The sequence below is a fragment of the Oryx dammah genome, unplaced genomic scaffold, assembly GCF_014754425.2.
Source record: "Oryx dammah isolate SB20612 unplaced genomic scaffold, SCBI_Odam_1.1 HiC_scaffold_18, whole genome shotgun sequence".
In the NCBI taxonomy this organism is placed as follows: domain Eukaryota; kingdom Metazoa; phylum Chordata; class Mammalia; order Artiodactyla; family Bovidae; genus Oryx; species Oryx dammah.
In genome coordinates, this window is record NW_024070202.1 from 9,898,631 (window position 1) to 9,926,072 (window position 27,442).

The following is a 27,442-nucleotide window of genomic DNA, read 5'->3' on the forward strand; positions in this document are numbered from 1 at the left end:
ATCTCATTGTAAAAGTATCAAATCATGCTTTTTAAAAAACAATCATTTCATAAGCTAGTTTCACCTAACCATCTGGGAAAGGGGCATTTTGCTGTAAGACCTCCACCATATCCAAAAGACACACTGAGGAATGTTCGCTACATGACAGGAAGTTTTTTTTTGTGTTAGCAGTTATCCTAGACATTTCTCAAAGTGGTTGCTGAGGTGTTCGGCAAACGACATTTCCTAAAAGATAGCAAACTCATTTCCAGAGCAGTGCTCCCATAGTTCTGAAAAGAAATAGCTTAGTAATTTGACTCATGTGTAGAGGATTGTGTTTCCATTGCTTTTCTATGAAAAAGCAGACCTAAAAGGACATCTGACCAACCGGCCTGCTTTCTTGCATGTATATGAAATTGCTCAGTCTTGTCCAACTCTTTGCAACCCCATGGACTGTACCCACCAGGCTCCTCCATCCGTCCATGGGATTTTCCAGGCAAGAATACTGGAGTGGGTTGCCACTGCTTTCTTCAGGGGGATCTTCCCGACCCAGGGATCGAACCCAGGTCTCCCACATTGTAGGCAGACGCTTTTACCGTCTGAGCCACCAGGGAGGTCACTTTCTTGCATAGTCCTCTAAATCTCTAAATATAAATTAAATGTATCTAGCTACTATTTTAAGATATCCAATAATAGAGTAGTTTTTCAGTATAAGTAGTTTTATCAGTTCACTTTTACAAACATTTATTGAAAAGTTTTTTTTTTTTTTTGCTCTCTGCTTCACTATTCTCAGTCCAGTGAAGAAGGTACAGAAATTTCTATTCAAGGCAAAATAAAATCATGGTACTTAATGTTTTACTTAATACCATTTTCTACATGTTTGAATCGATTAAGCCTTTTAAAATAAATATTTAAGTATTTATCAATAGATTTTGAATGAATAGTACTAAGATACAAGAGAAAAAAATTAGACCCACTGTTAAGAAATATGGTATAAAGACTATTAAAGCAGAGATAAGAGTTTTGCTGGTGTTAGAATGTATAATTTCCCTTTAATCAGTTTTTATGTTATTGTGTTGGCAATGATATGGTAGTCTTAGTAACAAAATTAGGAAGATCACTAGTATCATTTTGGTGTACTTAGATTCACTTTACATCTTGAAGGAAACACTGAATTTAAAGAATTTGTAATTTAAAACTGAAGAAAGTACAGTCTTTAAAATACTGATACCATGTTCCATATATAAGATTGTTTTCTGGTGTTTCTTCATATGTTTAATGAGAGTATTATTGTAAAAACTAAAATGAACTTCTAAAATAGTTCTTTTGTATCTTAATATAACAAAAAGTTCAGTTTTAATCTGATTATAAGACAACTGGTGGTGGTGGTTTGGTTGCTAAGTCGTGTCTGACTCTTATGAGTCCATGGACTGTAGCCTACTGGGCTCCTCTGACCATGGAATTCTCCAGGCAGGAATACTGGAGCGGGTTGCCATTCCTTCTCCATAAAACAACTCTTGCTCTTCAATTTTTATATATGACTTTTTGTTGTGGATAGTAGCACTTGTAATCTCTTTGCAGTTCTCAAGTCTAAACTTGTTTAGATTTTAAACACGTGTGGACTTGTTCACTCTCTAAAAAAAAATAATAATTGACTTGCTAATGTTTGCTTCCTCATAAGAAAGTGAAGGGAAATTTTGAGCCATTGTGGAATTGCTTGAACTTGAGTGAATATTAGACTAGTTCAGAAAAATGAGTTTCCTTAGGAGGTATTGAAAGAAAACGTCCTGTAGGCCTACACTGTGATGGTTCAGTGGTAAAATACCTATACCTCCCCCTTAGAAAACCAGGGACTGAATCTTATTTGCTGCAGCTTTTTTTTTTTTAGAGCAATGTGATGTTATAGCAAGAATACTGGATTAGTAATGAGAAGGTCCTTCTTCCAGCTCACTGTGGCCCTGGGCAAGCCTCTTACTCTCCTGAGGCTTCTAGTTTAGTCATCTGTCAGGTACAAAAATCAGACTAGAACCAGGGGTTTCCAGGTGGAGCCCTAGATATCTTCAGGCCAGGGCAGGGGACTGCTCTATCCTATCACAGGCCCTGCTTAAACTGAGAAGCTGACTGCTATCTCTATAGAGTGAACATGGTATAATCCACAGAATGAATGACTAAAGACTTTTTGGATAACTATCGTCTACCATGTTTCAGATGGAGGTCTGAGTGGTTGGCCAGTCTGAAATCATAATTCTGTTCCTCAAACTGGTCATTCTGAGAATTCTACTGGTGTTTAATGAAATTGCCCTGCCAATTTATGTCTTTCCTTCCAAAGACTAGTTATAAATACAAGTTTGATATTGTTCTCATTCCTTTATTTCATTGGAATAAACAAAGTTCTGTATCTTCATTGGAACAGATTTGAGATTATCTTTCTGTGTTTATATCTTCAAAATGTCATCAGTAAAGTACATTAAGCTGGTTCACATCTTCATCTTTATTAGGTACTTTAATGTATTTTTTATTAGCCATTAAAAAATTAACATTCAGTGGCTTTTTATAAGCCACCTTTTTAATATATCCTTTGTATTTTGTGTTTGAGAGTTGCTCCAGTGTTGTATATAGTATCTTCAGTTTTTTTCCTTACAATTGATTCCTTCTTTATACCATAAAACTTGCTGGTATCTTCATAATATTACAGAGAAAATGATTTTTCTCAACTTTGCCCTCTCCTGAAGACAAAGCACAACAAACACTATGAGAGATCAAACCAACACTTGCTTCTAACAGCTTGGGTTTCTGTGTGTATAGTATTAAAGCTGCTTTCCCTGTGGACAACAGTGACCTTCCAGTTGACAAATCCAGTAGCCTCTCAGTTCTTGTCCTGTTTCACTTTCTAGACAAACAAGATTATTGAAGTCTCTTTTTAAAATGTTGTCTCCTTATCTCCTGGAACATCTTGCTCCTGGTCTTTCTGTGAATTTTTTTTACAGAGATTTTTTTGTTGGCTTATTCTATACAGAGATGCCAACTATTTGTCCTTCTCTCACTGCATATTGCTCCTAGAGTAAATGTGTCTTCTTCCAAGGTTCACCTCTCACCTTTCTACAGTTGAGTTGAGTGTCTCAGTCGTGTCCGACTCTTTGTGACCCCATGAACCGCAGCACGCCAGGCCTCCCTGTCCATCACCAACTCCCGGAGTCCACCCAAACCCATGTCCATCAACTCAGTGATGCCATCCAACCATCTCATCCTCTGTCATCCACTTCTCCTCCTGCCCTCAATCTTTCCCAGCATCAAGGTCTTTCCAAATGAATCAGCTCTTCTCATCAGGTGGCCAAAGTATTGGAGTTTCAGCTTGAACATCAGTCCCTCCAATGAACATCCAGGATTGATCTCCTTTAGGATGGACTGGTTGGATCTCCTTGCAGTCCAAGGGACTCAAGAGTTTTCTCTAATACCACAGTTCAAAAGCATCAATTCTTCAGCACTCAGCTTTCTTTATAGTCCAACTCTCACATCCATACATGACCACTGGAAAAACCATAGCCTTGACTAGATGGACCTTTGTTGGCAAAGTGATGTCTCTGCTTTTGAATATGCTGTCTAGATTGGTCATAACTTTCCTTCCAAGGAGCAAGAGTCTTTTAATTTCATGGCTGCAATCACCATCTGTGGTGATTTTTGAGCCTAGAAAAATAAAGTTAGCCATTGTGTCCATTGTTTCCCCATCATTTTGCCATGAAGTGGAAGTCAAGAAACACCTGGAGTAACAGACAAATTTGGCCTTGGAGTACAAATTGAAGCAGGGCAAAGGCTAATAGAGTTCTGCCAAGAGAACGCACTGGTCATAGCCAACACCCTCTTCCAACAACACAAGAGAAGACTCTACACATGGACATCACCAGATGGTCGACACCGAAATCAGATTGATTATATTCTTTGCAGCTGAGATGGAGAAGCTCTACACAGTCAGCAAAAACAAGACCAGGAGCTGACTGTGGCTCAGATCATGAACTCCTTATTGCCAAATTCAGACTGAAATTGAAGAAAATGGAGAAAACCACTAGACCATTCAGGTATGACCTAAATCAAAAACCCTTATGACTGTTCAGTGAAAGGGAGATATAGATTTAAGGGACTAGATCTTAGATCTGACAGAGTGCCTGATGAACGATGGATGGAGGTTCATGACACTGTACAGGAGACAGGAATCAAGACCATCCCCAAGAAAAAGAAATATAAAAAGGCAAAATGGCTGTCTGAGGAGGCCTTACAAATAGCTGGGAAAAGAAGGGAAGCGAAAAGCAAAGAAGAAAAGAAAAGATATACCCATTTGAATGCAGAGTTCCAAAGAATACCAAGGAGAGATAAGAAAGCCTTTTTCTGCAATCATGCAGAGAAATAGAGGAAAACAACAGAATGGGGAAGACTAGAAATCTCTTCAAGAAAATTAGAGATACCAAGGAAACATTTCATGCAAAGATGGGCTCAATAAAGGACAGAAATGGTAGGGACCCAACAGAAGCAGAAGATATTAAGAAGAGTTGGCAAGAATACACAGAAGAACTGTACAAAAAAGATCTTCACGACCCAGATAATCACCATGGTGTGATTACTCACCTAGAGCCAGACGTCCTGGAAAGTGAAGTCAAGTGGGCCTTAGGAAGCATCACTATGAACAAAGCTAGTAGAGGTGATAGAATTCCAGTTGAACTATTTCAAATCCTGAAAGATGATGTTGTAAAAATGCTGCACTCAATATGCCAGCAAATTTGGAAACTCAGCAGTGGCCACAGGACTGGAAAAGGTAGGTTTTCATTCCAGTCCCAAAGAAAGGCAATGCCAAAGAATGCTCAAACTACCGCACAATTGCACTCATCTCACACGCTAGTAAAGTAATGCTTAAAATTCTCCAAGCCAGGCTTTAGCAGTACATGAACGGTGAACTTCCAGATGTTCAAGCTGGTTTTAGAAAAGGCAGAGGAACCAGAGATCATATTGCCAATATCTGCTACATCATGGAAAAAGCAAGAGAGTTCCAGAAAAACATCTATTTCTGCCCTATTGACTATGCCAGAGCTGTTGACTGTGTGGATCACAATAAACTGTGGAAATTTTTGAAAGAGATGGGAATACCACACCACCTGACCTGCCTCTTGAGAAACCTCTATGCAGGTCAGAAAGCAACAGTTAGAACTGGACATGGAACAACAGACTGGTTCCAAATAGGAGGAGTATGTCAAGGCTTATGTCAAGGAGTATGTCAATGAGTATATTGTCACCCTCCTTATTTAACTTATATGCAGAGTTCATCATGAGAATGCTGGGCTGGATGGAGCACAAGTTGGAATCAAGATTTCTGGGAGAAATATCAATAACCTCAGATATGCAGATGACACCACCCTTATGGCAGAAGGTGAAGAAGAACTGAAAAGCCTCTTGATGAAAGTGAAAGAGGAGAGTGAAAAAGTTGACTTAAAGCTCAACATTCAGAAAAATAAGATTATGGCACCTTTATACAAATGACTCCCAAATTTCCAAAAGTTAATGTCTTTCCTCCATGTAGCCCATTAGCACTTCAGACTAATCCTTTTTCGTGCTTACTATACACACTTTCTCCTAGTTTTTTAGTATTTCTCTTAAGACTGTTCTGTCATCTGAGAGTCATCTTAGCTGGGAAACTCAGTCATCATTTACTGCTTTTCTTTCTTCCTTGTCTTACAGATTCCATTTTTTTCCAGCCTGTAACCAGCCCTCGTCCATCTTTATCATTTCTCATCTGGAGAATTGAAATAGCTCTCTAACCCGACTCTTCTTTTCTAACCCCTCTTTCTGCATTGATACAGTTTGCTTCCTGATTCATAGAATTGATACTCCTACTCAACAAATTATTTACTTCCCCATTATGTATAACAAGGCCCCCAGTTTCTTAAAACTTAAAGCCATTCACGACTTGGATCCAGCCTACTTTTAGCTACCTTTTCTCAGCTCTCTGTCCTAACCTCATTCTTGCTTCTCCACGTTCTTTGACTCCACAAAGCCTTGACTTATCATCATATCAGACCATCATCTTATCTCAGATTTGTTAAATTCTCTGTATTCATTAAAAGAAAATGTCACTAGAATGCATTTAATTCCTCAGCTAATGATGTGATATATGTATTTTTAGTTTTAACACCAATTGTCATATTTCTTGCTTCATCAAAAATATTCATTTTTCAGGCTACATTAATTTTATTTAGTGACTTTGTAATACACATTGTACAATAGCTGAACTCATTTTGAATTCTGAGGTCATTTTGAACTCGTGAGTATTTATAAACTGTTAGTCCTTATTATCAATACATTCACTTTTCATTTGATCACCGCTTCCTTTGCAGTGTCATGAATCTCTGACCATAGTTCTTTAGGCACTCTGTCTATCAGATCTAATCCCTTGAATCTATTTGTCTCTTCCCCTGTAAGGGATTTGATTTAGGTCATACCTGAATGGTCTAGTGGTTTTCCCTACTTTCTTCAATTTAAGTACGAATTTTGCAATATGGAGTTCATGATCTGAGCCACAGTCAGCTCCTGGTCTTGTTTTTGCTGACTGTGTAGAGCTTCTCCATCTCGACTGCAAAGAATATAATCAATCTGATTTCGGTGTTGACCATCTGGTGATGTCCATGTGTAGAGTCTTCTCTTGTGTTGTTGGAAGAGGGTGTTTGCCATGACCAGTGGGTTCTCTTGGGAAATCTCTGTTAGCCTTTGCCCTGCTTTATTTTGCACTGCAAGGCCAAACTTGCCTGTTACTCCAGGTATCTCTTGATTTCCTACTTTAAATGCTGTTGAAGTGTTGCATCAGTTTGCCAGCAAATTTGGAAAACCCACCAGTGGCCACAAGGCTAGAAAAGGTCAGTTTTCACTCCAATCTGAAAGAAACGCAATGCCAAAGAATGTTCAAACTACCACACCATTGCACTCACCTCACATGCTAGCAGTGTAATGCTCAAAATTCTCCAAGTGAGGCTTCAACAGTAGATGAGCCAAGAACTGGTTCAAGCTCGATTTAGAAAAAGCAGAGGAACCAGAGATCCAATTGCCAACATCCATTGGATCATAGAAAAAGCCAGAGAGTTCCAGAAAAACATGTACTTCTGCTTTATTGACTACACCAAAGCATTTGACGGTGGATCACAACAAACCGTGGAAAATACCAGACCAACTGACCTGCCTCATGAGAAATCTGTATGCAGGTCAAGAAGCAACAGGTAGAACCAGACATAGAACAACGAACTGGTTCCAAATTGGGAAACGAGTTTGTCAAGGCTGTGTATTGTCACCCTGCTTATTTAACTTACATGCAGAGTACATCATGTAAAATGCTGGGCTGGTTGAAGCACAAGCTGGAATCAAGTTTGCTGGGAGAAATACCAGTAACCTCAGATATGCAGATGATACCACCCTTATGGCAGAAACCGACAAGGATCTAAAGATCCTCTTGATGAAAGTGAAAGAGGAGAGTGAAAAAGCTGGCTTAAAACTCAGCATTTAAGAGATGAAGATCGTGGCATCTGGTCCCATCACTTCATGGCAAATAGATGGGGAAACAGTGACAGTCTTTATTTTCTTGGGCTCCAAAATCATTGCAGACGGTGACTGCAGCCATGAAGTTAAAAGTAAGTTTGTTAACTTTTGCTGAGCGACTAAGCACACAGCACAGGTAATAGCAAGAGTCAGACACGACTTAGTGACTAAACCGCCACCACTACATAATAGCAAACATTTTAAGTCATTTTCTGGAATACAATTTTGGATTCTTCAGCTAGTGACTTATACAGAGGAGTTGCTCAGAGAATGTTGAATTGTGCTGATTTCAGATCTTGTATCTGAAACTGCATCTGGTATTTTTACTGGGTGAGATTGAGAGACTTCCATATGGCACCAGCTACTTTAGCAAAACATTTTAAAGAATAGCTCTTATTCTCCTGGGTGATTGTATCAAACTGAGTATTTACTCCAAGTACCTTGGAAATTACAATTTCTTCTGCTTTTAATTTGTTGACTTTGCACAGTTACTGATAAATATGTGCTACATGTTAATAAAAGAATAGATAGTTCCTCTTCAGGGAATTTCATTGTTGGATTGTAGCAAGCTGCCAGAGATGAGTACAGTATTCCATGGAAGTGATCAATAACCTATGCTTTTATTTCAGTTTAGAGAAAACGTTTCCAAAGCTTTATCTCTGCCTATGTAAACTCAGTTTTCTTTATATAAGAAAAAAGACTAGCGTGGAAACATAAGGCCACAGTTTAAATTAGAACTGTTTATTAGTCTAATCTCTTCCTGGTATGCGTGCTGCTTGCGCAGTTGCTTCAGTCGTGTCCGAATCTTTGCAACCCTATGGACCCGTAGCCCTCCAGCTTCCTCTGCCCATGGGATGCTCCAGGCGTGAATACTGGAGGGGGTTGCCTTGCCCTCCTCCAGGGGGTCTTCCTGAACCCATGTCTCCTGTGTCTCCTCCGTTGCAGGCAGATTTTTTTTACCCACTGAGCCACCTGGGAGTAACCAGTTACAAAAAGGTCCTAGTCCCTTTTACTATCTAGCCAAGCAGGTGATGCTGCCCAGGATCGTGCTCAGAAATCAGAATGTTTTCTCTATACAGAATCAAGCACTTCATCTTTCCATACACTTGGATTATCCCATTGCACAGTGTTTTCCTTTTATGTTGTTGTTTAAATATTTGTTTTTTCATTACACTTGTGTGTAATGCCCTTGAGGGTAGGAACCCCATCTTGCCACCTATACATCTCCATTACTTAGTAAACCCTACACGGTGCGCATTTAGTAAATATCTATTGAAAGGTATTTTAAGATTTTTTGTCAAAGGAAAACTACTAACTCTCAAGTATTAATTTATGCAAAGTCCTATTAGTATAGCATTATTCTTCCCATTCTTATACCTGGTAGGTCATCAAATAATACTGCGTTCTTAATTTGCCTATTTTTTGTTTTGTTACAGTGTTTTCTTAATAACACTTTCTTTCCAGTGACTTCAAGTTTTAATTTGATTTTATTTTGTAATTTTTGTTTTTTTACTAAAATGATGCCTTGTAATTGATTTATACCTTCAAAATAATTCTGACTACAGATGAATCTATACCCTCTTATTCTGGAAGCGACATACCAAGAAGCGACAGTAGCATGTGGTGCAAAGCAGCTGAGGAAGGGACAGAGCTGTCACAGCGGCTCGTGAGGAGCGGCTTCACTGGGCCCGAGATAGACCCTGAAAATGAAGAGCTCATGCTGAATATCAGCTCTCGACTACAAGCAGCAGTTGAGAAACTCCTGGAAGCCATAAGTGAAACTAGTAGTCAGGTAATCTCCTTATATTGCTAATACACACCGAGTTGGAAGTAGGTTTTCTTTTAAGCTCAGGAACTACAGCTAAAGGTTTTCTCTCCTCTGTCTCACAGGAATCTAGTTTGATTCCCCTTTAATAATTTGTAGTTTTTATGACAACCAATACTGGTATCACTAGTCTTGTTTTCAGATGGTAAGGGTTAATATAATATACTGATGAAATCTTAAATTCTAAAATTCAGTGTTTTAATTTTCAGATTTAATTTTCAGGTGTACATGAGTTCCCAATCCTGAACCCACCTCCCACCCCATATCATCTCTCTGGATCATCCCCGTGCACCAGCCCCAAGCATCCTGTATCCTGTATCAAACATAGACTGGCGATTCATTTCTTACATGATAGTATACATGTTTCAGCGCCATTCTGCCAAATCATCCCACCTTCTCCCTCTCCCTCAGAGTCCAAAAGACCGTTCTATACATCTGTGTCTCTTTTACTGTCTCGCATACAGGGTTATCATTACCGTCTTTCTAAATTCCATATATATGTGTTAGTATACTGTATTGGTGTTTTTCTTTCTGGCTTACTTCACTCTGTATAATCGGCTCCAGTTTCATCCACCTCATTAGAACTGATTCAAATGTATTCTTTTTAATGGCTGAGTAATACTCCATTGTGTATATGTACCACAGCTTTCTGCTGTCCATTCATCTGCTGATGGACATCTAGGAAATATACAAGCAACTTATGCAGCTCAATTCCAGAAAAATAAACGACCCAATCAAAAAATGGGCCAAAGAACTAGGCATTTCTCCGAAGAAGACATACAGATGGCTAAGAAACACATGAAAAGATGCTCAACATCACTCATTATCAGAGAAATGCAAATTAAGACCACAATGAGGTACCATTTCACACCAGTCAGGATGGCTGTGATCCAAAAGTCTACAAGCAGTAAATGCTGGAGAGGGTGTGGAGAAAAGGAAACCCTCTTACACTGTTGGTGGGAATGCAAACTAGTACAGCCACTATGGAGAACAGTGTGGAGATTCCTTTAAAAATTGCAAATAGAACTGCCATATGACCCAGCAATCCCACTGCTGGGCATAGACACTGAGGAAACCAGAATTGAAAGAGACACATGTATCCCAGTGTTCATTACAGCACTGTTTATAATAGCCAGGACAAGGATGATTATTTACACAAAGAATGACAGGGGTCCCATCTTCACGATAATCAAAATGAGTTATTTTTCATTCTTGACATTCTGAGTGCTGTTAAGGAAATGGCATCAATCAAAATCAGCCTCGCTGTGTTATTAACTTGACAAAACATTAAATTATAATTTTGTATCAAAGAATTACGTTTATTGAATTTTTCATCACCCTCAGGTGTAGCCAACTGAAGATCAAGCATTGAAATTATGAATGCAGCTACAGTTTTAAAATACATATTTTCTACTAAGTTTTGATATCTTTTGAAGTCTTTAACAAAGTTAATGTAAGTGCTGGATTTGGCTTTCTTTTAGAATGCTTATGTGTAAGCCACGTGAGCAACACGCTCCTCTACTGGATCAGCTGCGCCACTTGGAGCATTTTCCGCTGTTGCTTTTCAGCACTTCTAATGCTTGAATGCATATGCATCGTAATTATTTATTTTATTCTGTGAAAGTTGTGTAGTAGAGATAATTCTGTACTGAATTTCCACATGATCCTTCTTTTTTGTTTTTTCTTATTATTTCAGCCATATTGATATTTAATTTCTGTATTTATCTTTATGCCATGAAAACAGCTGTTAATATTTTTCATTTTTTGACCACTATTAAATACTGTGACCTCAGTCTTGAGCTCTGTTAATACTTTTGCTACTACCTGATACCCATTGTAATTTATAGACAGTCTGCTGCTGCTGCTAAGTCGCTTCACTCATGTCTGACTCTGTGCGACCCCATAGACGGCAGCCCACCAGGCTCCGCCGTCCCTGGGATTCTCCAGGCAAGAACACTGGAGTGGGTTGCCGTTTCCTTCTCCAGTGCATGAAAGGGAAAACTGAAAGTGAAGTCACTGAGTTGTGTCTATAGACAGTCTAGTTAATGTAATATATTTGGCATTTGACAAGCTCCATGGGTGAATAAACCAGGGTAAATAAACCAGGAGTGCTGAGTGGTTGGACCTGTTCTTTCAGGCTGCTGAAGAGAAATGTTCCCATAATCCATTAACACTGGCAGCAGAGACCCACCTGACACTGTTTCCCAGGCTAAGACTGCAGCTCATCAGATAAGCTTCTGTGCCCAGGGCGGGCCCTACGAGGCGCATTAGGAGCCTGGTTATTCTCCATTTGTTAAGTACTAAAGCAGCGATATATCATGTAGATTTTTTTGTATCTTTTTAGTTACAATACCACTGAATAGAGCACAGAATTTTGCCTAGATCAATAAGTAGTTCTCAGTGTGCAGTCTCCAAAGCAGCAACACAAGCATCACTAAAGATTTGATTGAAGTGTAAATTCTCAGGCCCTGCCTGAGCCTTAGTGAGTGACGGAGCCCCCAAAACCCGTGTTTTCACAAGTCCCTTAGGTGACACCCATACAGACTAAAGTTTGAGAACCACTGACCTCAGACTTATTATTATCATATCCACATTCTTGCAGAATTCTGAAGTGTTCTACTAACAACCTGTTATATAAAAAAATTAAAGTAGCTGTTAACAGTTGATATAAAAATCAGGTATTTCTTAGATGAATTGCATTTTTAAGGCAGTGGGAATGGAAACTTTGAAAATTTTTCTTTAAATTTAGTTCAGTTACTGCTTTTCCATGAGAGCTGTTTAAAGACATTGACTTCATGATATTCTCATTAATAACTAAAATTATTTTGAACATGATGAATATTTTTATCAATTATTTTAACTCCAAAATAATGGATAGTTCTCTTTGTGAAATGACTAGTATTCCATTTCCCTTTAAATGAGGCATTATTTGATTCTTCTTCATGATGGAATATTTCCCTTTTATCTGGATTTTTTTTTTTTAACTTGTCATAAAAATCTAAAACAGAGGTGACACTGCTATGGTGCCTTTTTGCAGTGAAAGAGACTTTCAGGAAAATAGCTCTGCATAGGGTACCCTGAGACTAGAAAAAAGAGAGCAGCATCTGAAAGTTTAGGGTGAGGTGAGAACAAGTAAAGCTTACTGGAGGGCTTGACACTTTGAGAAGAGTCGCTCATTCATCATTATTGAGCACCTAGTATATAACAGTGGCTCTTCTGGATACTGGAGGTACAGCATTGAACAAAATGTACAGAGTCTCTAGTCTCATAGAGCTAGGGATATACTGGTGGAGCCTGATGATAAATAAACATTGTATGCCAGATGGTGATACCTGCTGTGAAGAAAACTAAAATAGGGGAGATGGAGCGTGATGGCGGGGAGAACATTTTACATAGGAAAGTTCAGGATGACCTCTCTGGTAATGTGATAGGCAAGCAGAGACAGCCGGTAGGTAAGTTGGGAAAGAATGTTTCAGGCAAAGAAGTAGTGACTATAGGCCTTGAAGTGGTCCAGTGCTGGCTCTCTTTATGGTTGACAGAAGCCCATGCAGCTCAAACAGAAGAATGGGAAAAGTATGGGAGCCAAGGTCAGAGTGATACCTGGGGACTGGATCTCATGGAACTTGGAATTTAATTCATAATGAGATGTGGAGTCTTTGGGTACAATTTTTTAACTTGTTTTTTATAATTTGTAAAAAGTTTTTATTCTTGGCTGTGCTGGGTCGCTGCAAAGGCTTTTCTCTAGTTTTGGCGAGTAGCAGCCACTTTTTGCTGCATACAGGCTTCTCACGGTGGCGGCTTCTCTTGTGGAGCATGGGCTCCAGGGCGGACGGGCATCAGTAGTTGCAGCGCACGGGCTCAGTACTTGCGATTCCCAAGCTCTAGAGCACAGGCTCAGTGGTTGTGGCTTAGTTGCTCCGTGGTGTGTGAGACCTTCCCTGATCAGGGATTGAACCCGTGTCTCCTGCATTGGCAGGCAGATTCTTTAACCACTGAGCCATCAGGGAAGCCCTTGAAATAATTTTAGACTTACAGAAAAGAAAAATAGTACCAAGTGTTCCCATGTGCTTTTCACTCAATTTTCCCTAATGTTAACATCTTGTGTAACCATACTGTAATTCTCAAAACTTGGAAGTGAAAAGTGGTGCATCACTATAAACTATAAGCTGTTTGGATTTTACCAGTTTCCCGCTAGCCTCCTTTTCTGTTCGAGGATCTATTCCAGAATCCCACTGTGCATTTATTGTCGTGTCGTCGTCGTCTTCTCCAGACTGACTGTTCCTGAATCTTGCTTTGCCTTGCATGACCTTGACATTTGAGAACTGGCCAGTTACTTAGTAGAATGTCCCTTGATTTGATTTTGTCTGATATTTTCTCATGATTATATGAAACTTATGCATTTAACAACACCACAGGAGGAATGTACCCTTCTCTGTGTATCAAATTTAAAGGCATATGTCTTCTTACTAGTGGTGGTATTCTCAATTAGTTGTGGTATCTACTGGGTTTCCTCATTCTGTTATTACTTTCCTCTTGTAATTAATAAATATTTGGGGGAGGTGCTTTGATACTATGCAGATATCCTGTTTCTCTTTAAACTTCCACCCACTAGTCTTAGCATCCATTGGTAGGTCTTGCCTGTACCGTTGTTACTGGGATGTCCCAGTGGTGACTTGCTGTCATCATTCACCATTCTTCATGTATTGATTGGGGCTTTCCTGTAAGAGCTGTTTCTTCACTCACATTTTCTTTAACTGGTCAGGCCTCGTATGGGCTCATAGCTGCTGATTTTTTCAGTGGGTTAGCTATAATCAGATACTGAGGTAGTTCTGTTGGAGCTTCGATGTGAAGAAGTCGTTCCGGTTGGCTCTTGGGCACTTCCATGGGGCTTCCTCCTTCGAACATTCGCACTATCACAGTCTCCAGCCCATCTTGTATTTTCCCTGCCCCAGCCCCTTTTCCAAGGAAGTTTTATTTTATTAGAAGTTCCCTTTATTAGAGGATGATACTTTGAAACCAAGACCTGGGTGCTGTATGTGCTTATTGTTAGTAAGGTGTCATGGTCCTCTCAGCAGACAGTTTGAAAAAGAGTTTGCATCTGTTTCTTCTCTGTATCTGTTTGTATATATAATAAAAGTATAAGTTCATTCTGATACCTCCAGTTCCCAACTAGTACCGCTACTACCACAGCATTCTTTCTGCCCTTTCCCCTTTCCTTTGTAACTTTGTTCTCCAAAGATGACAGACCAGGCTCTCAGGATCTACAGTAGTTTTACATATTTGTTAACCAGATATACCCATAAAGTAATTTCATACCCATATATACCCATAAAGTAATTTTACAGTTGCTAACCTATACCCCTGGGAAACACAGTTTTACTAACTAGAGTACAATATTTATGTATAGTACTTTTTTTGATAAGATGGTTGGATGGCATCACCAACTCGACAGACATGAGTTTGAGCAAGCTCCGGAAGTCAGTGATAGACAGGGAAGCCTGGTGTGCTGCAGACCATGAGGTCACAAAGAGTCAGAGATGACTGAGTGACTGAACTGAACTGATTGACTTTTTTTGTCTTTAGCCTCACAGTAAATAAAGTACTGTTTTTCAGAGTATTTTAGGTTAAATCTTTTCTCCCTACCCCTGAAGTGTAGGTTTGTTATCCATTTTAATACAATTATGATCATTTGTTACAGTTTTTATTCCATTTTGGGTTCCCTGACACTTTGGTTAATTTTTTAAAAATTTTACATACAGTAAATTTCATTTTGTGTGTAGACAGTTCTTTTGGTTGTGACAGATGCTAGAGTTACGTAACTACCACCAAAAACATTATGCAAAATAGTTCCATCTCCACAAAATTCCCTGGTGCTCCTCCATTCTTTTACAGGCAGCCCCTCCTCCACCTCCTGTTCTTGACAACTCTTAGCTACGTTCTGTCCCTATAACTTCGCCTTTTCCAGAGTCATAAATGAAATCATGCGTCATGCGTTCTTTGGGTCTGCTTTCATTGTCTTAACAAAATGCATGTAGGATTCATCTGCGTGTGTTAATAGTTTGTTTCTTTTGAGAGCCAAGGAGAATGAACCAGTTTGTTTATCCAGAGGACATACAGATTGTCTCCAGCTCTGGGTCATTAGATATTTTTTCAGTAACTAATCTAACTTATATTTTTCAAAAGGATCAATTTGACCACCTTGTTAAATAGAGACTGAGGGGATGGAGGGGTACAGGGCAGAAGCACAGAAACCAGAGAACTTGCTCAGGCTTGTAAGGTGGGTGTAAGTTAGAAATTAAAGCCAGGCAGACTGACTTCCGAGACCATGCTTTTGACTGGCACTTTTTCTGACCTTTGGAAATGAAAGGAGTGAATCATTCTGTCAGTTAATGCAGTTAATGCTCAGGTCAATAAACCCAGAGGAGTGGATTCTAAAATCTAATGCAGGTGGTTGAGGGGAGCGCCTTGCTTACTTGACAAGAGCAATTTTAGTGAAGGCAGTCATTCAGTCAATTCAGTTGCTCAGTCGTGTCCGACTCCTTGCAACCCCATGAACCGCAGCATGCCCTGTCCATCACCAACTCCTGGAGTTTGCCCAAACTCATGTCCATTGAGTCAGTGATGCCATTCAACCATCTCATCCTTGGTCGCCCCCTCTCATCCTGCAAACTGCATTTCCCAGTATCAGGGTCTTTTCCAATGAGTCAGCTCTTTGCAACAGGTAGCCAAAGTATTGGAGTTTCAGCTTCAACATCAGTCCTTCCAGTGAACACCCAGGACTGATGTCCTTTAGGATGGACTAGTTGGATCTCCTTGCAGTCCAAGGGACTCTCAAGAGTCTTCTCCAACACCACAGTTCAAAAGCATCAATTCTTCAGCGCTCAGCTTTCTCTCTAGTCCAACTCTCAGATCCATACATGACCACTGGAAAAACCATAGCCTTGACTAGACAGACCTTTGTTGACAAAGTAATGTCTCTGCTTTTGAATATGCTATCTAGGTTGGTCATAACTTTCCTTCCAAGGAGCAAGCGTCTTTTAATTTCCTGGCTGCAGTCACCATCTGCAGTGATTTTGGAGCCCCCAGAAATAAAATCAGCCACTGTTTCCACTGTTTCCACTGTTTCCCCATCTATTTGCCATGAAGCGACGGGACCAGATGCCATGATCTTCGTTTTCTGAATGTTGAGCTTTAAGCCAACTTTTTCACTCTTCTCTTTCACTTTCATCAAGAGGCCCTTTAGTTCTTCTTCAGTTTCTGCCATAAGGGTGGTGTCATCTGCATATCTGAGGTTATTGATATTTCTCCCGGCAATCTTGATTCCAGCTTGTGCTTCATCCAGCCCAGCATTTCTCATGATGTACTCTGCATATAAGTTAAATAAGCAGGGTGACAATATACAACCTTGACGTACTTCTTTTCCTATTTGGAACCAGTCTGTTGTTCCATGTCCAGTTCTAACTGTTGCTTCCTGACCTGCATACAGGTTTCTCAAGAGGCAGGTCAGGTGGTCTGGTATTCCCATCTCTTGAAGAATTTTCCACAGTTTGTTGTGATCCACACAGTCAGAGGCTTTGGCATAGTCAACAAAGCAGAAAGAGATGTTTTTCTGGAACTTTCTTGCTTTTTCCATGATCCAGTGGATGTTGGCAATTTGATCTCTGGTTCCTCTGCCTTTTCTAAAACCAGCTGGAACATCTGGAAGTTCACGGTTCACGTATTGCTGAAGCCTGGCTTGGAGAATTTTGAGCATTACTTTACTAGCGTGTGAGATGAGTGCCATTGTGTGGTAGTTTGAGCATTCTTTGGCATTGCCTTTCTTTGGAATTGGTATGAAAACTGACCTTTTCCAGTCCTGTGGCCACTGCTGAGTTTTCCAAATTTGCTGGCCTATTGAGTGCAGCACTTTCACAGCATCATCTTTCAGGATTTGAAATAGCTCCACTGGAATTCCATCACCTCCACTAGCTGTGTTCGTAGTGATGCCTTCTAAGGCCCACTTGACTTCACATTCCAGGATGTCTGGCTCTAGGTGAGTGATCACACCATTGTGATTATCTATGTCGTGAAGATCTGTTCTGTACAGTTTTTCTGTGTATTCTTGCCACGTCTTCTTAATATCTTCTGCTTCTTTTAGGTCCATACCATTTCTGTCCTTTTTTGAGCCTATTTTTTGCATGAAGTAATGAAGGTGAAATCGTAATTCAAGGGAAAATGAGTCTTTTAAGAAAAAGACTTAGTAGTAGAAACTAAGTGGATAGGTCAAGAAGAAAATTTTTGTCAAGGATAGTGGGTCATTTTGTGTTAAGAACACCCAGGATGGAATGTGGGCAGCAGAGGGTAGAAGGCTTGCAGCGGTCAGCACCGCGTCCCTTGAGGGCTGAGTTGAAAAGTTTTAAGTTTATGCTTAAAAGTGTGGTGAAAAACTGAAATATTTTTGGTGGAAAATACTCTGCGATTTGTTTTTTTACAGGGATTTCCTCTGGTGGCAATGTGGTGGATAGATGGGCTGGAAAAGAGTGAGGAGAGATGCTGAATGTGCAGAAACAGGAGACTCTTAAAATACTCCAAGTGAAGAGGGTAGAAATCAAGTTAGGGCAAGAGGAAAGTGATTTCAAAACTTGCAGGAAGTTGAGTTTGATAGAAATTGGTGTGACGTTGCATGTGGGGGATAAGGAGTGGAAGAGGGAAGAAGCCACATGTAGATCCTTGACCAGCTGCTATTGGTATATGTCATTTACTGAGATGGCTGATACAAAAGAAATGAAAAATGAGTGCAGCCTTAGAGTGCATAGAGGGAAAAGATACTCTCTAGAGTCTAGAGTTTGGGAGATTAGATTAGAAGTCGGCGTCACTTTTAAAGACATTTGAAATTATGGTTTTGAAGAGTGTAGAGAACTAAATTTTTGTGCTGGTAGAGTGCTGAGATTTAAAAGGGAATAAAGGTATATCAATCTACAGAAGAGATGAATGAGCAATGAAAATCAAGAGAATAATGTCCTTGTTTTGTTTTGTTTTTAGAGAATAGTGTCTTAAAAGCCAGGTGAGGAGTGATTTTCTGTAAATGTCAGATACCATGGAAAGGTAATGAATGCTGAGAATTTAGTGTCCATTCGATATTTCAATATAGGTGTCATCAGTGACCTTCATGAGAACAGTTTTGTGGAGTTGATAGAGGAGGAATTCACAATTCACACAGTTACAGAAATGGAGTGAAGAAACAGAGACAGCAATTTCATGACATCTGGCTGTGAAGAAAACAGAACAGTTGAAAGGGGCAGGATGCTTTTTTTACGGTTCAAATGTTTATACTGAGTAGCCATGGAAAAGTAGAATGTGCAGGTTGGAGGGGATGGGCCTTGTGAAGCCAGATCCTTGGGCTGGGAGAGGATGGAATCCAGAACACAAGGGGTCAGAGGGATTAAACTGCCTTTAGGATGGCGAGAGAGATTATTGTCTTGGATTGTGGGCTTTAGTTTGGAGTTGGGGAGGAGTTTCAATGAAAACACCCGGTAGTATAAGTAAATATTTTCAAATATTCAAGGTTCTTTCTTTCTTTTTTTTTTTAAACTGGCTTGGTTTTATATAACTTTATTGGAAAATCGTCATTAAACCTTATACTTACCTTGAAGTTTGGAGGGCGCACTAGGTTTCATGGACTTCCCAGGTGGCTCAGACAGTAAAGAATCCACCCGTAGTGTGGGAGACCTGGGTTCAATCCCTGGGTTGGGAAGATCCCCTGGAGGAGGGCATGGCAACCCACTCCAGTGTTCTTGCCTGGAGAATCCCATGGACAGAGGAACCTGGCAGTCTACAGTTCATGGAGTTGCAAAGCGTTGGATATACCTGAGTAACTAACATTTTCACTTTCACTTAGGTTCCATAGATGTATTTTGCTTTAATAAAATAATAAGTAATCATTTTCCTTATGAAGTATCAGAATATCTACCTTTATAGTCTGATTTCATAGTATCTGTGAGGAATGTTGTACTTTATGTATTAGATTTCACAAGTGATTTGCCCCATGGTATGTCCAAATCCATATAATAATACATTTTCTGGGATGGATTTCACTTCTCTTTTGCCGACACAGGCTACCATACATATATTCAGGCTTGTATTCAGCCTATTATAGTTCCTATTGGTTAGGATAACTTTGTTTTTGCTTTTTAAGCATTTGTGTTGAAGTGTAGTCTTGTTTGGTTTTGGGTTTTGGCCATGCTATGCAGCATGTGGGATCTTAGTTCCTTGACCAGGATTGAACCAGCGCCCTCTGCTTTGGGAGCATGGAGTCTTAGCCACTGGACCACCAGGGAGGTCCCAGGTTGGGATAGCTTTTGTTGGACTAGGAGTAAAGGTGCTGAGAGATTACTCTCAAGCCCTTAGAAAGTTAATCTCTTTAACCTTGTCTTTATTTAGTAGTCTCTTTGTGGTTCTGCAGAAAAGTTATCTGTGAGAGTATGGTTTCAGATTCTTTATTTTTGGATCAAGTACAAATAGGAATCAGTCTGTTCTGTGGAAATAATCTTTTAGCAATTAAAGTTTTCTAGAGGTAGTTCAGAGGTAGTTTAGAGCCGTAGGAGATTATTTACCAAGAGATTCCTTTCAGTGTTAGAAGAAAACAATGAATGAGGGGTTTACTACCAAAGAAAGATTTTTATTATAGGCAACTCTCATGAATTTATAAATAATCATTTTTTAGAATGATGGAACTTAAGGTACATGTTTCTATATTTTCTCAAAAAAAGGAGCCTTTTTCTGAGGATGAAACAGTAGTACTGTTAAGATTTTGTTTTGTCATTTTGTTATGTCTTAAACATAAGCTGTACTAAAGTGTTGAAATACATCTGCTGTTAGGTGTTGCTCCTGTTGTGCATTTTATCAGCATCAGTCAGGGCTCTGTCAGGGTATTGTAGCCAGGACTTAGTCTCTCTTAAATAACTTAGAAAAATAAATACAAAGGAGAGCAACAGAAGTGTTTCACAAGTGGAGGGAAATATTTCTGGGGAAAAAAGTTAAATGGCTTGACGTTGTACAATTAAAGCTAAACATATCTCTGTTCCACAAATTAATAGCCTTCAAACCTATATTGCAAATCTTGATTACCTGAAACCAGGGAATAATGAGCTAGTCTAGAAAATTAAAAGGGTGGCTTCTTAAAGATTGAAATTATTTGAACTGTGTTTGATTGCAAAAGGTGTTTTGTGCTTTCTAAAATTTCAAGAAAAAGAATATATTATTTGAATTATTCCAATTCAAGTAACCTATCTGAACATCAATATATGTAATATACCATCCATTAATATGTTGTTTGGGGGAGAGCTGTTTGCCACTCTCTTACAAACATACTGTTATGTGAATTATTTTATTTCAGGGTCATCTTACTGAACATTAATTATGCCGTCAGTTAATGTACTCTTGTTGTGAGGGCTGTTTGCCCCATTCTGTCATCCTAATTTGCTGCTTTTTTGAGTTTTTTTTCTCCTAGCTTTTCTCTTTTTTCTTTGTAGTTAGTTCTTGCCTTGACCTAAATATTTCTGTTTACAAAAGGATATGTCTTACTTTCTGGGTTTTTTGTTTTTGTTTTTGCTTCAAATAAGAGAAATTGGGCCAGATTATCAAGGAAAATTTAATTTGCAGAAAGAACTGAGAAAGAGTATTTTGAAAGGTGTTTGAAATGCTGAGCAAGGATCCAGCCAGTTCATAAAGCTGAAAATCTAGGATATTGATGATTTTGTAACTGCCGAAGCCCCAAGAAAGTCAGATTTAGCTGCACGTTAAGGTGTCTTCTCAAAACTCACTGGAACCCTCATATAAGAAGTCATAATAAATAGGAATTTGTCATTACCTTGTCTGGAATTGGTCAGTTGGGGCATAGACCGACCAGTAACACTGAAGAAGCTGAAGTTGCACAGTTCTAAGAAGACTTACAAGACCTTCTGGAACTAACACCCAAAAAAGATGTCCTTTTCATTATAGGGGACTGGAATGCAAAAGTAGGAAGTCAAGAAACACCTGGAATAACAGGCAAATTTGGCCATCGAGTACAGAATAAAGCAGGGCAAAGGCTAATAGAGTTCTGCCAAGAGAACAGACTGGTCATAACAAACACCCTCTTCCAGCAACAAAAGAGAAGACTCTACACATGGACATCACCATATGGTCGACACCGAAATCAGATTGATTATACTCTTTGTGGCCGAAGATGGAGAAGCTCTATTCAGTCAGCAAAAACAAGACCGGGAGCTGACTGTGGCTCAGATCATGAACTCCTTATTGCCAAATTCAGACTGAAATTGAAGAAAATGGAGAAAACCACTAGACCATTCAGGTATGACCTAAATCAAATCCCTTATGACTATACAGTGAAAGTGAGAAATAGATTTAAGGGCCTAGATCTGATAGATAGAGTGCCTGATGAACTATGGCCGGAGGTTTGTGACATTGTACAGGAGACAGGGATCAAGACCATCCCCAAGGAAAAGAAATGCAAAAAAGCAAAATGGCTGTCTGAGGAGGCCTTACAAATAGCTGGGAAAAGAAGAGAAGAGAAAAGCAAAGGAGAAAAGGAAAGATATACCCATTTGAATGCAGAGTTCCAAAGAATAGCAAGGAGAGATAAGAAAGCCTTCCTCAGTGAGCAATGCAAAGAAATAGAGGAAAACACTAGAATGGAAAAGACTAAAGATCTCTTCAAGAAAATTAGAGATACCAAGGGAACATTTCATGCAAAGATGGGCTCAATAAAGGACAGAAATGGTATGGACCTAACAGAAGCAGAAGATATTAAGAAGAAGTGGCAAGAATACACAGAAAAACTGTACAAAAAAGATCCTCACAACCCACATAATCACAATGGTGTGATCACTCACCTAGAGCCAGACATCTTGGAATGTGAAGTCAAGTGGGCCTGAGGAAGCATCACTATGAACAAAGCTTATGGAGGTGATGGAATTCCAGTTGAGCTATTTCAAATCCTGAAAGATGATACAGTGAAAGTGCTGCACTCAATATGCCAGCAAATTTAGGAAACTCAGCAGTGGCCACAGGACTGGAAAAGGTCCATTTTCATTCCAATCCCAAAGAAAGGCAATGCCAGAGAATGCTCAAACTACCACACAATTGCACTCATCTCACATGCTAGTAAAGTCATGCTCAAAATTCTCCAAGCCAGGCTTCAGCAATATGTGAACCATGAATTCCAGATGTTCAAGCTGGTTTTAGAAAAGGCAAAGGAACCAGAGATCAAATTGTCAACATCTGCAGGATCATGGAAAAAGCAAGAGAATTCCAGAAAAACATCTCTTTCTGCTTTGTTGACTATGCCAAAGCCTCTGACTGTGTGGATCACAACAAACTGTGGAAAATTCTTCAAGAGATGGGAATACCAGACCACTTGACCTGCCTCTTGAGAAACTTGTACGCAGGTCAGGAAGCAACAGTTAGAACTGGACATGGAACAACAGACTGGTTCCAAATAGGAAAAGAAGTACGTCAAGGTTGTATATTGTCACCCTGCTTATTTAACTTATATGCAGAGTATATCATGAGAAACGCTGGGCTGGATGAAGCACAAGCTGGAATCAAGATTGCTGGGCGAAATATCAATAACCTCAGATATGCAGATGACACCACCCTTATGGCAGAATGTGAAGAACTAAAGAGCCTGTTGATGACAGTGAAAGAGGAAAGTGAAAAAGCTGGCTTAAAGCTCAACATTCAGAACACAAAGATCATGGCATCTGGTCCCATCACTTCATGGCAAATAGATGGAGAAACAGTGGAAACAGTGTCAGACTTTATTTATCTGGGCTCAGAAATCACTGCAGATGGTGACTCCAGCCATGAAATTAATAGTTGCTCCTTGGAAGGAAAGTTATGACCAACCTAGATAGTATATTCAAAAGCAGAGACATTACTTTGCCAACAAAGGTCCGTCTAATCAAGGCTATGGTTTTTCCAGTGGTCGTGTGGATGTGAGAATTGGACTATAAAGAAAGCTGAGTGCTGAAGAATTGATGCTTTTGAACTGTGGTGTTGGAGAAGACTCTTGAGAGTCCCTTGGACTGCAAGGAGATCCAACCAGTCCATCCTAAAGGAGATCAGTCCTGGGTGTTCATTGGCAAGACGTTGATTTTTAAGCTGAAACTCCAATACTTTGGCCACGTGATGTGAAGAGCTGACTCATTTGAAAGACCCTGATGTTGGGAAAGACTGAGGGCAGGAAGAGAAGGGGATGACAGGGGATGAGATAGTTGGATGACATCACCGACTCAATGGACATGGGTTTTGGTAGACTCTGGGAGTTGGTTCGGACAGGGAGGCCTGGCGTGCTGTGGTTCATGGGTCGCAAAGAGTGGACACGACTCAGTGACTGAACTGAACTGTCTGGAATTGCAGAGAGCAATGCTCCTCCCCCATCCCAAACCATATTGCTATAGATTCTAAGCTTTCTGTAAAAAATGTCATTTTCTCCTAATTATTAATGAACTGTGAAGGGTTTGGGTATTGACTCCTCTGAAGATATTTTGTGTAGTCAAAGTGGCTATAAAAATGGGTTTTTTTGGTAGGCTTGGTTTAGTGTGGGATTTTCCCATAGCAGATAAGGTTTTGTGAGTTAAGGATATGTAGTTACTGGGTAGAGAGAAGTCACCACAGTGAAAGATTTTTCATTTATTTAAAACAACTTTCATGTTATTCAGCTTTTGATGTATGGCAAAACCAATACAATATTGTAAAGTAATTAGCCTCCAATTAAAAGAAATAAATTTAAATTAAAAAAAAAATTCCAAGTAACTGGCTTATTCACTATTGTCGAGGTTTCTGAAGGTACCAGAGGGCCACTATATACAACTTGTGCTGTTAAATCTTAGTCAGAGTTCATAGTGTAGGTTAAGTGGTATAGTTATCAGCTATTGTATATTATACAGTGCAGCTTTTAAAAAGAGGGTTTAGTTTTTTTTTCCTTAACAACTACTCTGTAAATAATTCAGTGTAGAAATAGGTTATAACCGAACCATCTATATTTAGTTTTAATGACTGCTCAAAAAAATGGGTATTATTTTCAGGAAATATCAAAAGGAAATACTTAGTTTTCCAGAAAGAGTTACAATTATTGGGTATAGTTGAAGAACTGATTGATAATGTGGATTCAGACCTTCTTGAGTTTACATTTTTAAATTAAAACATGTTTTAATGGAATGGAAAAACACTGGCTTATCTTAGAAGTATTATAAACTTATCTAAATATCCTTTTCAGAGCTCTGACGTGGAACTTGGATCCTGTTAGGCAGGCTTTTTTGTGGGCGTGTTAATTCAGATTCCACCTGTCAGTGTACCTATAGGTACAGACATTAAACCACACCCTGTGTTCTGACCTTTCCTCAGGGGACACTGACTAGAATCCTTTGGCTCAGCATGAGAGGCTATTTGAATAGCTCAGTTCAGAAGAGCATTGAATGAAGCAGCAAGAACAAGGGAAAGAATGTTGCAACTGGGATTCTTAAGACTGCTGCTATGGAGACTTCAAACTTGACTTTCCCTGCCAGGTTTTACTTGGAAGGCTTTTACTTCCTCAGACATATTTGATAGCGAGAGCAGTTTTATTGCTTAGCTAATTAGATATTTATATTTTTATTCTTTCATTCTTCAACATTTTAGCCATTATTCTAATTAAAAACATGTTTACTTGCTTTTATTTTGTTTTTTTTGTTTTTGTTTTCTTCTGGTTTCTTTGTTTTGTTTTGCTGAAGACTGGTGGGGACCTAATTTTTCTTATTTGTGGGTTTTTTTTCTTTTGTTGTTTAGTTGTATGAATTAATTTTTATGTTTATTTGATAGTGCTAAAGAAAAATTTTCATATTGCTATGGTATATCTTTATAAAGTAAATAGGACTTTTTAGCGTAGTGGAAAACTGGTAAAGCAAATAAGGAAAATTAGCAGCTATAACTTCTAGAATGGATTCGTACAAGACCTATTTGGCAACTGTCAAACTTAGTGACTCGTGGTTGGAGGAACAAGATGAAGACATCTATGAGGTTGAATCCCGTGTACCATTACCACATCCTTTTCCTCTGTGTGAACAGTTGGATGAAAATAACTCAGTAATTATTAATACTTCTATTTTTCATATTATTCATAAAAGAAATGGACATATATTAAAGCTTATTTCTAAAATTTCCCTGCCTACCCCTCCTTATTCAGTAAGTATAAAAATTTGTTTTTTTATAGTTCTATGCTGTCATTTTTTTTATGTATTTAGTGAAAAAAGCTATAATGAGAAATAAACTTTAAATGTCTTTGGTAAGGGTAAATGGAATAGAATCTTGTTTTCCTGTTTGGTTCATTCATCCTGTAATGATTCATGTATTGAAGGGCAAAATTTCATCCACAAGCCCCAACTTGGCAATGTGTTTAATTCCATAAAGCTAAATGAGATAATATTTCAGTTCTGCCACACCAGACAAGCTATTTAAAAAGATCCTGCTTGTCCTTAAGAATCTGACTTCTCTGTGTTTATGATGCCAGTCTTTAGTAAAAGCAGGCTGGTTGTATTTGAGGGAATAGGCATTTTCACACCTAAAATAGCTAAGTGAATTGTCATTGAGCCAGTCATTTGGCATATTGGCTCTAGTTCCAGAAACGAAAAAACAATTCCTGGGTTCTAATTTCAGTTTTTTTGCTAACTGCCCCATATATTTAATATGCCTACTAATCCTGTGAGAAAATACCTTTTCCTGCTTCTTACGTGAAATGTATATTGTTAACAGTGTTAAGAGTATTTAGCATAGTTAATCTTTCAGGTTCATTTGACTTTTAAATGTTGTGAATGATTTACTCCAAGTTATTCAGCCCTTTTAATGACTTCATGGCTTTAGCGATATACTCCCTTATATTTCAGATGCTTTCAGAATAGTTTCATTACCTCCCCTGAAGCTTTCATATGTTAGAGTGACAAAATATTTACTAATTCTTTATAAGTACTTTTAATGTAGTTTTACAATTATTTGAAAATACTGAATATGATATCTTTATATATTTCACATTATTAGGTATAGGTATTATATAAATATTAGGAATAAACTGTACCTTACCTAGATAGAAGAGATTTTTTAACATTTAAAATGTTTACATAAATATTTGAAGGAATCTCTTATTCCAATAAGGTATTGGTGCTCTCTGCTATAATAAATGGAATTTGTTTGCTAGATCTACTGTATTTGAGTCCCTGCCAACTTTTTTGTTTTGCTTTGTAAAACTGAAGTTACTAATATTTCTTGTAGGCTTTACAGTAATATTTAAATGCATCTTAATGAAATTTTATACCTTGTCAAGAGATAGAATATAGAAGCAAACTTTAAAATTTTTTCTAAAGGAAGTATTTATTTTGTTGTAAGTGTATTGTATTTGTATAGTAAATTTGAAGAAGGAAAAACCTGATATCCTAGTTAGTTCAGGCTGTGAACTCTTAGAGATTCATATATTTACCATGCAGCCATTTTATAATGTACAGAAAAAAATTACATGTGGAAGCAGTTGATTTATTTTGAAAATATCGACTCTAAGTGCAGAAGCATGCTGTATATAAATAGTTCATATTTTATGATCACTTTTTAATATTAAAAATTAATATGTACTGGTTATCCACATTAAAGGAAAGTAATCTTTTGCCAGTCAAAAGTAAAAATGTATATATATGAATTTTTATCTTTGTTGAGATAACAGCATATTACTAGAGATACTTTAGAAAATATTTTGTGATTAAAATGTTTTTAATTTTCAATTATGACTCTTAAATGTATGTTCATATTATTTTCAAGTAATAAGTTATGAATGATATTTAAAACAAGGCTAGTTACACGCTGGTTGGATACTGATTTATCCAAAAACAAAAAGTTACCACCAAAAGCCTTGTTTAGTAGCTCTAAAATCTGTTTTCTATGGTACATTTTAAAATTCTGTGGTAAATTTTTTTCAATTTAATAATGTTGATATTAAGTACTAGAAACATTTGAGCTCAATTTTCCCCCTTATAGTTGTTTCAGTAAAAACAGAGAAAGCAGGTGCTAGCA

At 38.5% G+C, this 27,442-nt stretch overlaps 1 protein-coding gene across 8 annotated transcripts in view; it reads left to right on the plus strand.

The window, feature by feature from the left end:
* AKAP9 (A-kinase anchoring protein 9) overlaps nucleotides 1-27,442 on the plus strand; it is a 165,520-nt gene that overhangs the window by 96,408 nt on the left and 41,670 nt on the right. For 7 of the 8 annotated variants that reach the window (XM_040260254.1, XM_040260256.1, XM_040260257.1 and 4 more), the window contains one exon: nucleotides 9,111-9,337. In XM_040260254.1, the coding sequence (XP_040116188.1) occupies nucleotides 9,111-9,337 (227 nt within the window). Of the gene's footprint in view, nucleotides 1-9,110; nucleotides 9,338-25,327; nucleotides 25,574-27,442 lie in introns of those variants that run through there. The other variant, XM_040260263.1, reaches the window with a different exon arrangement.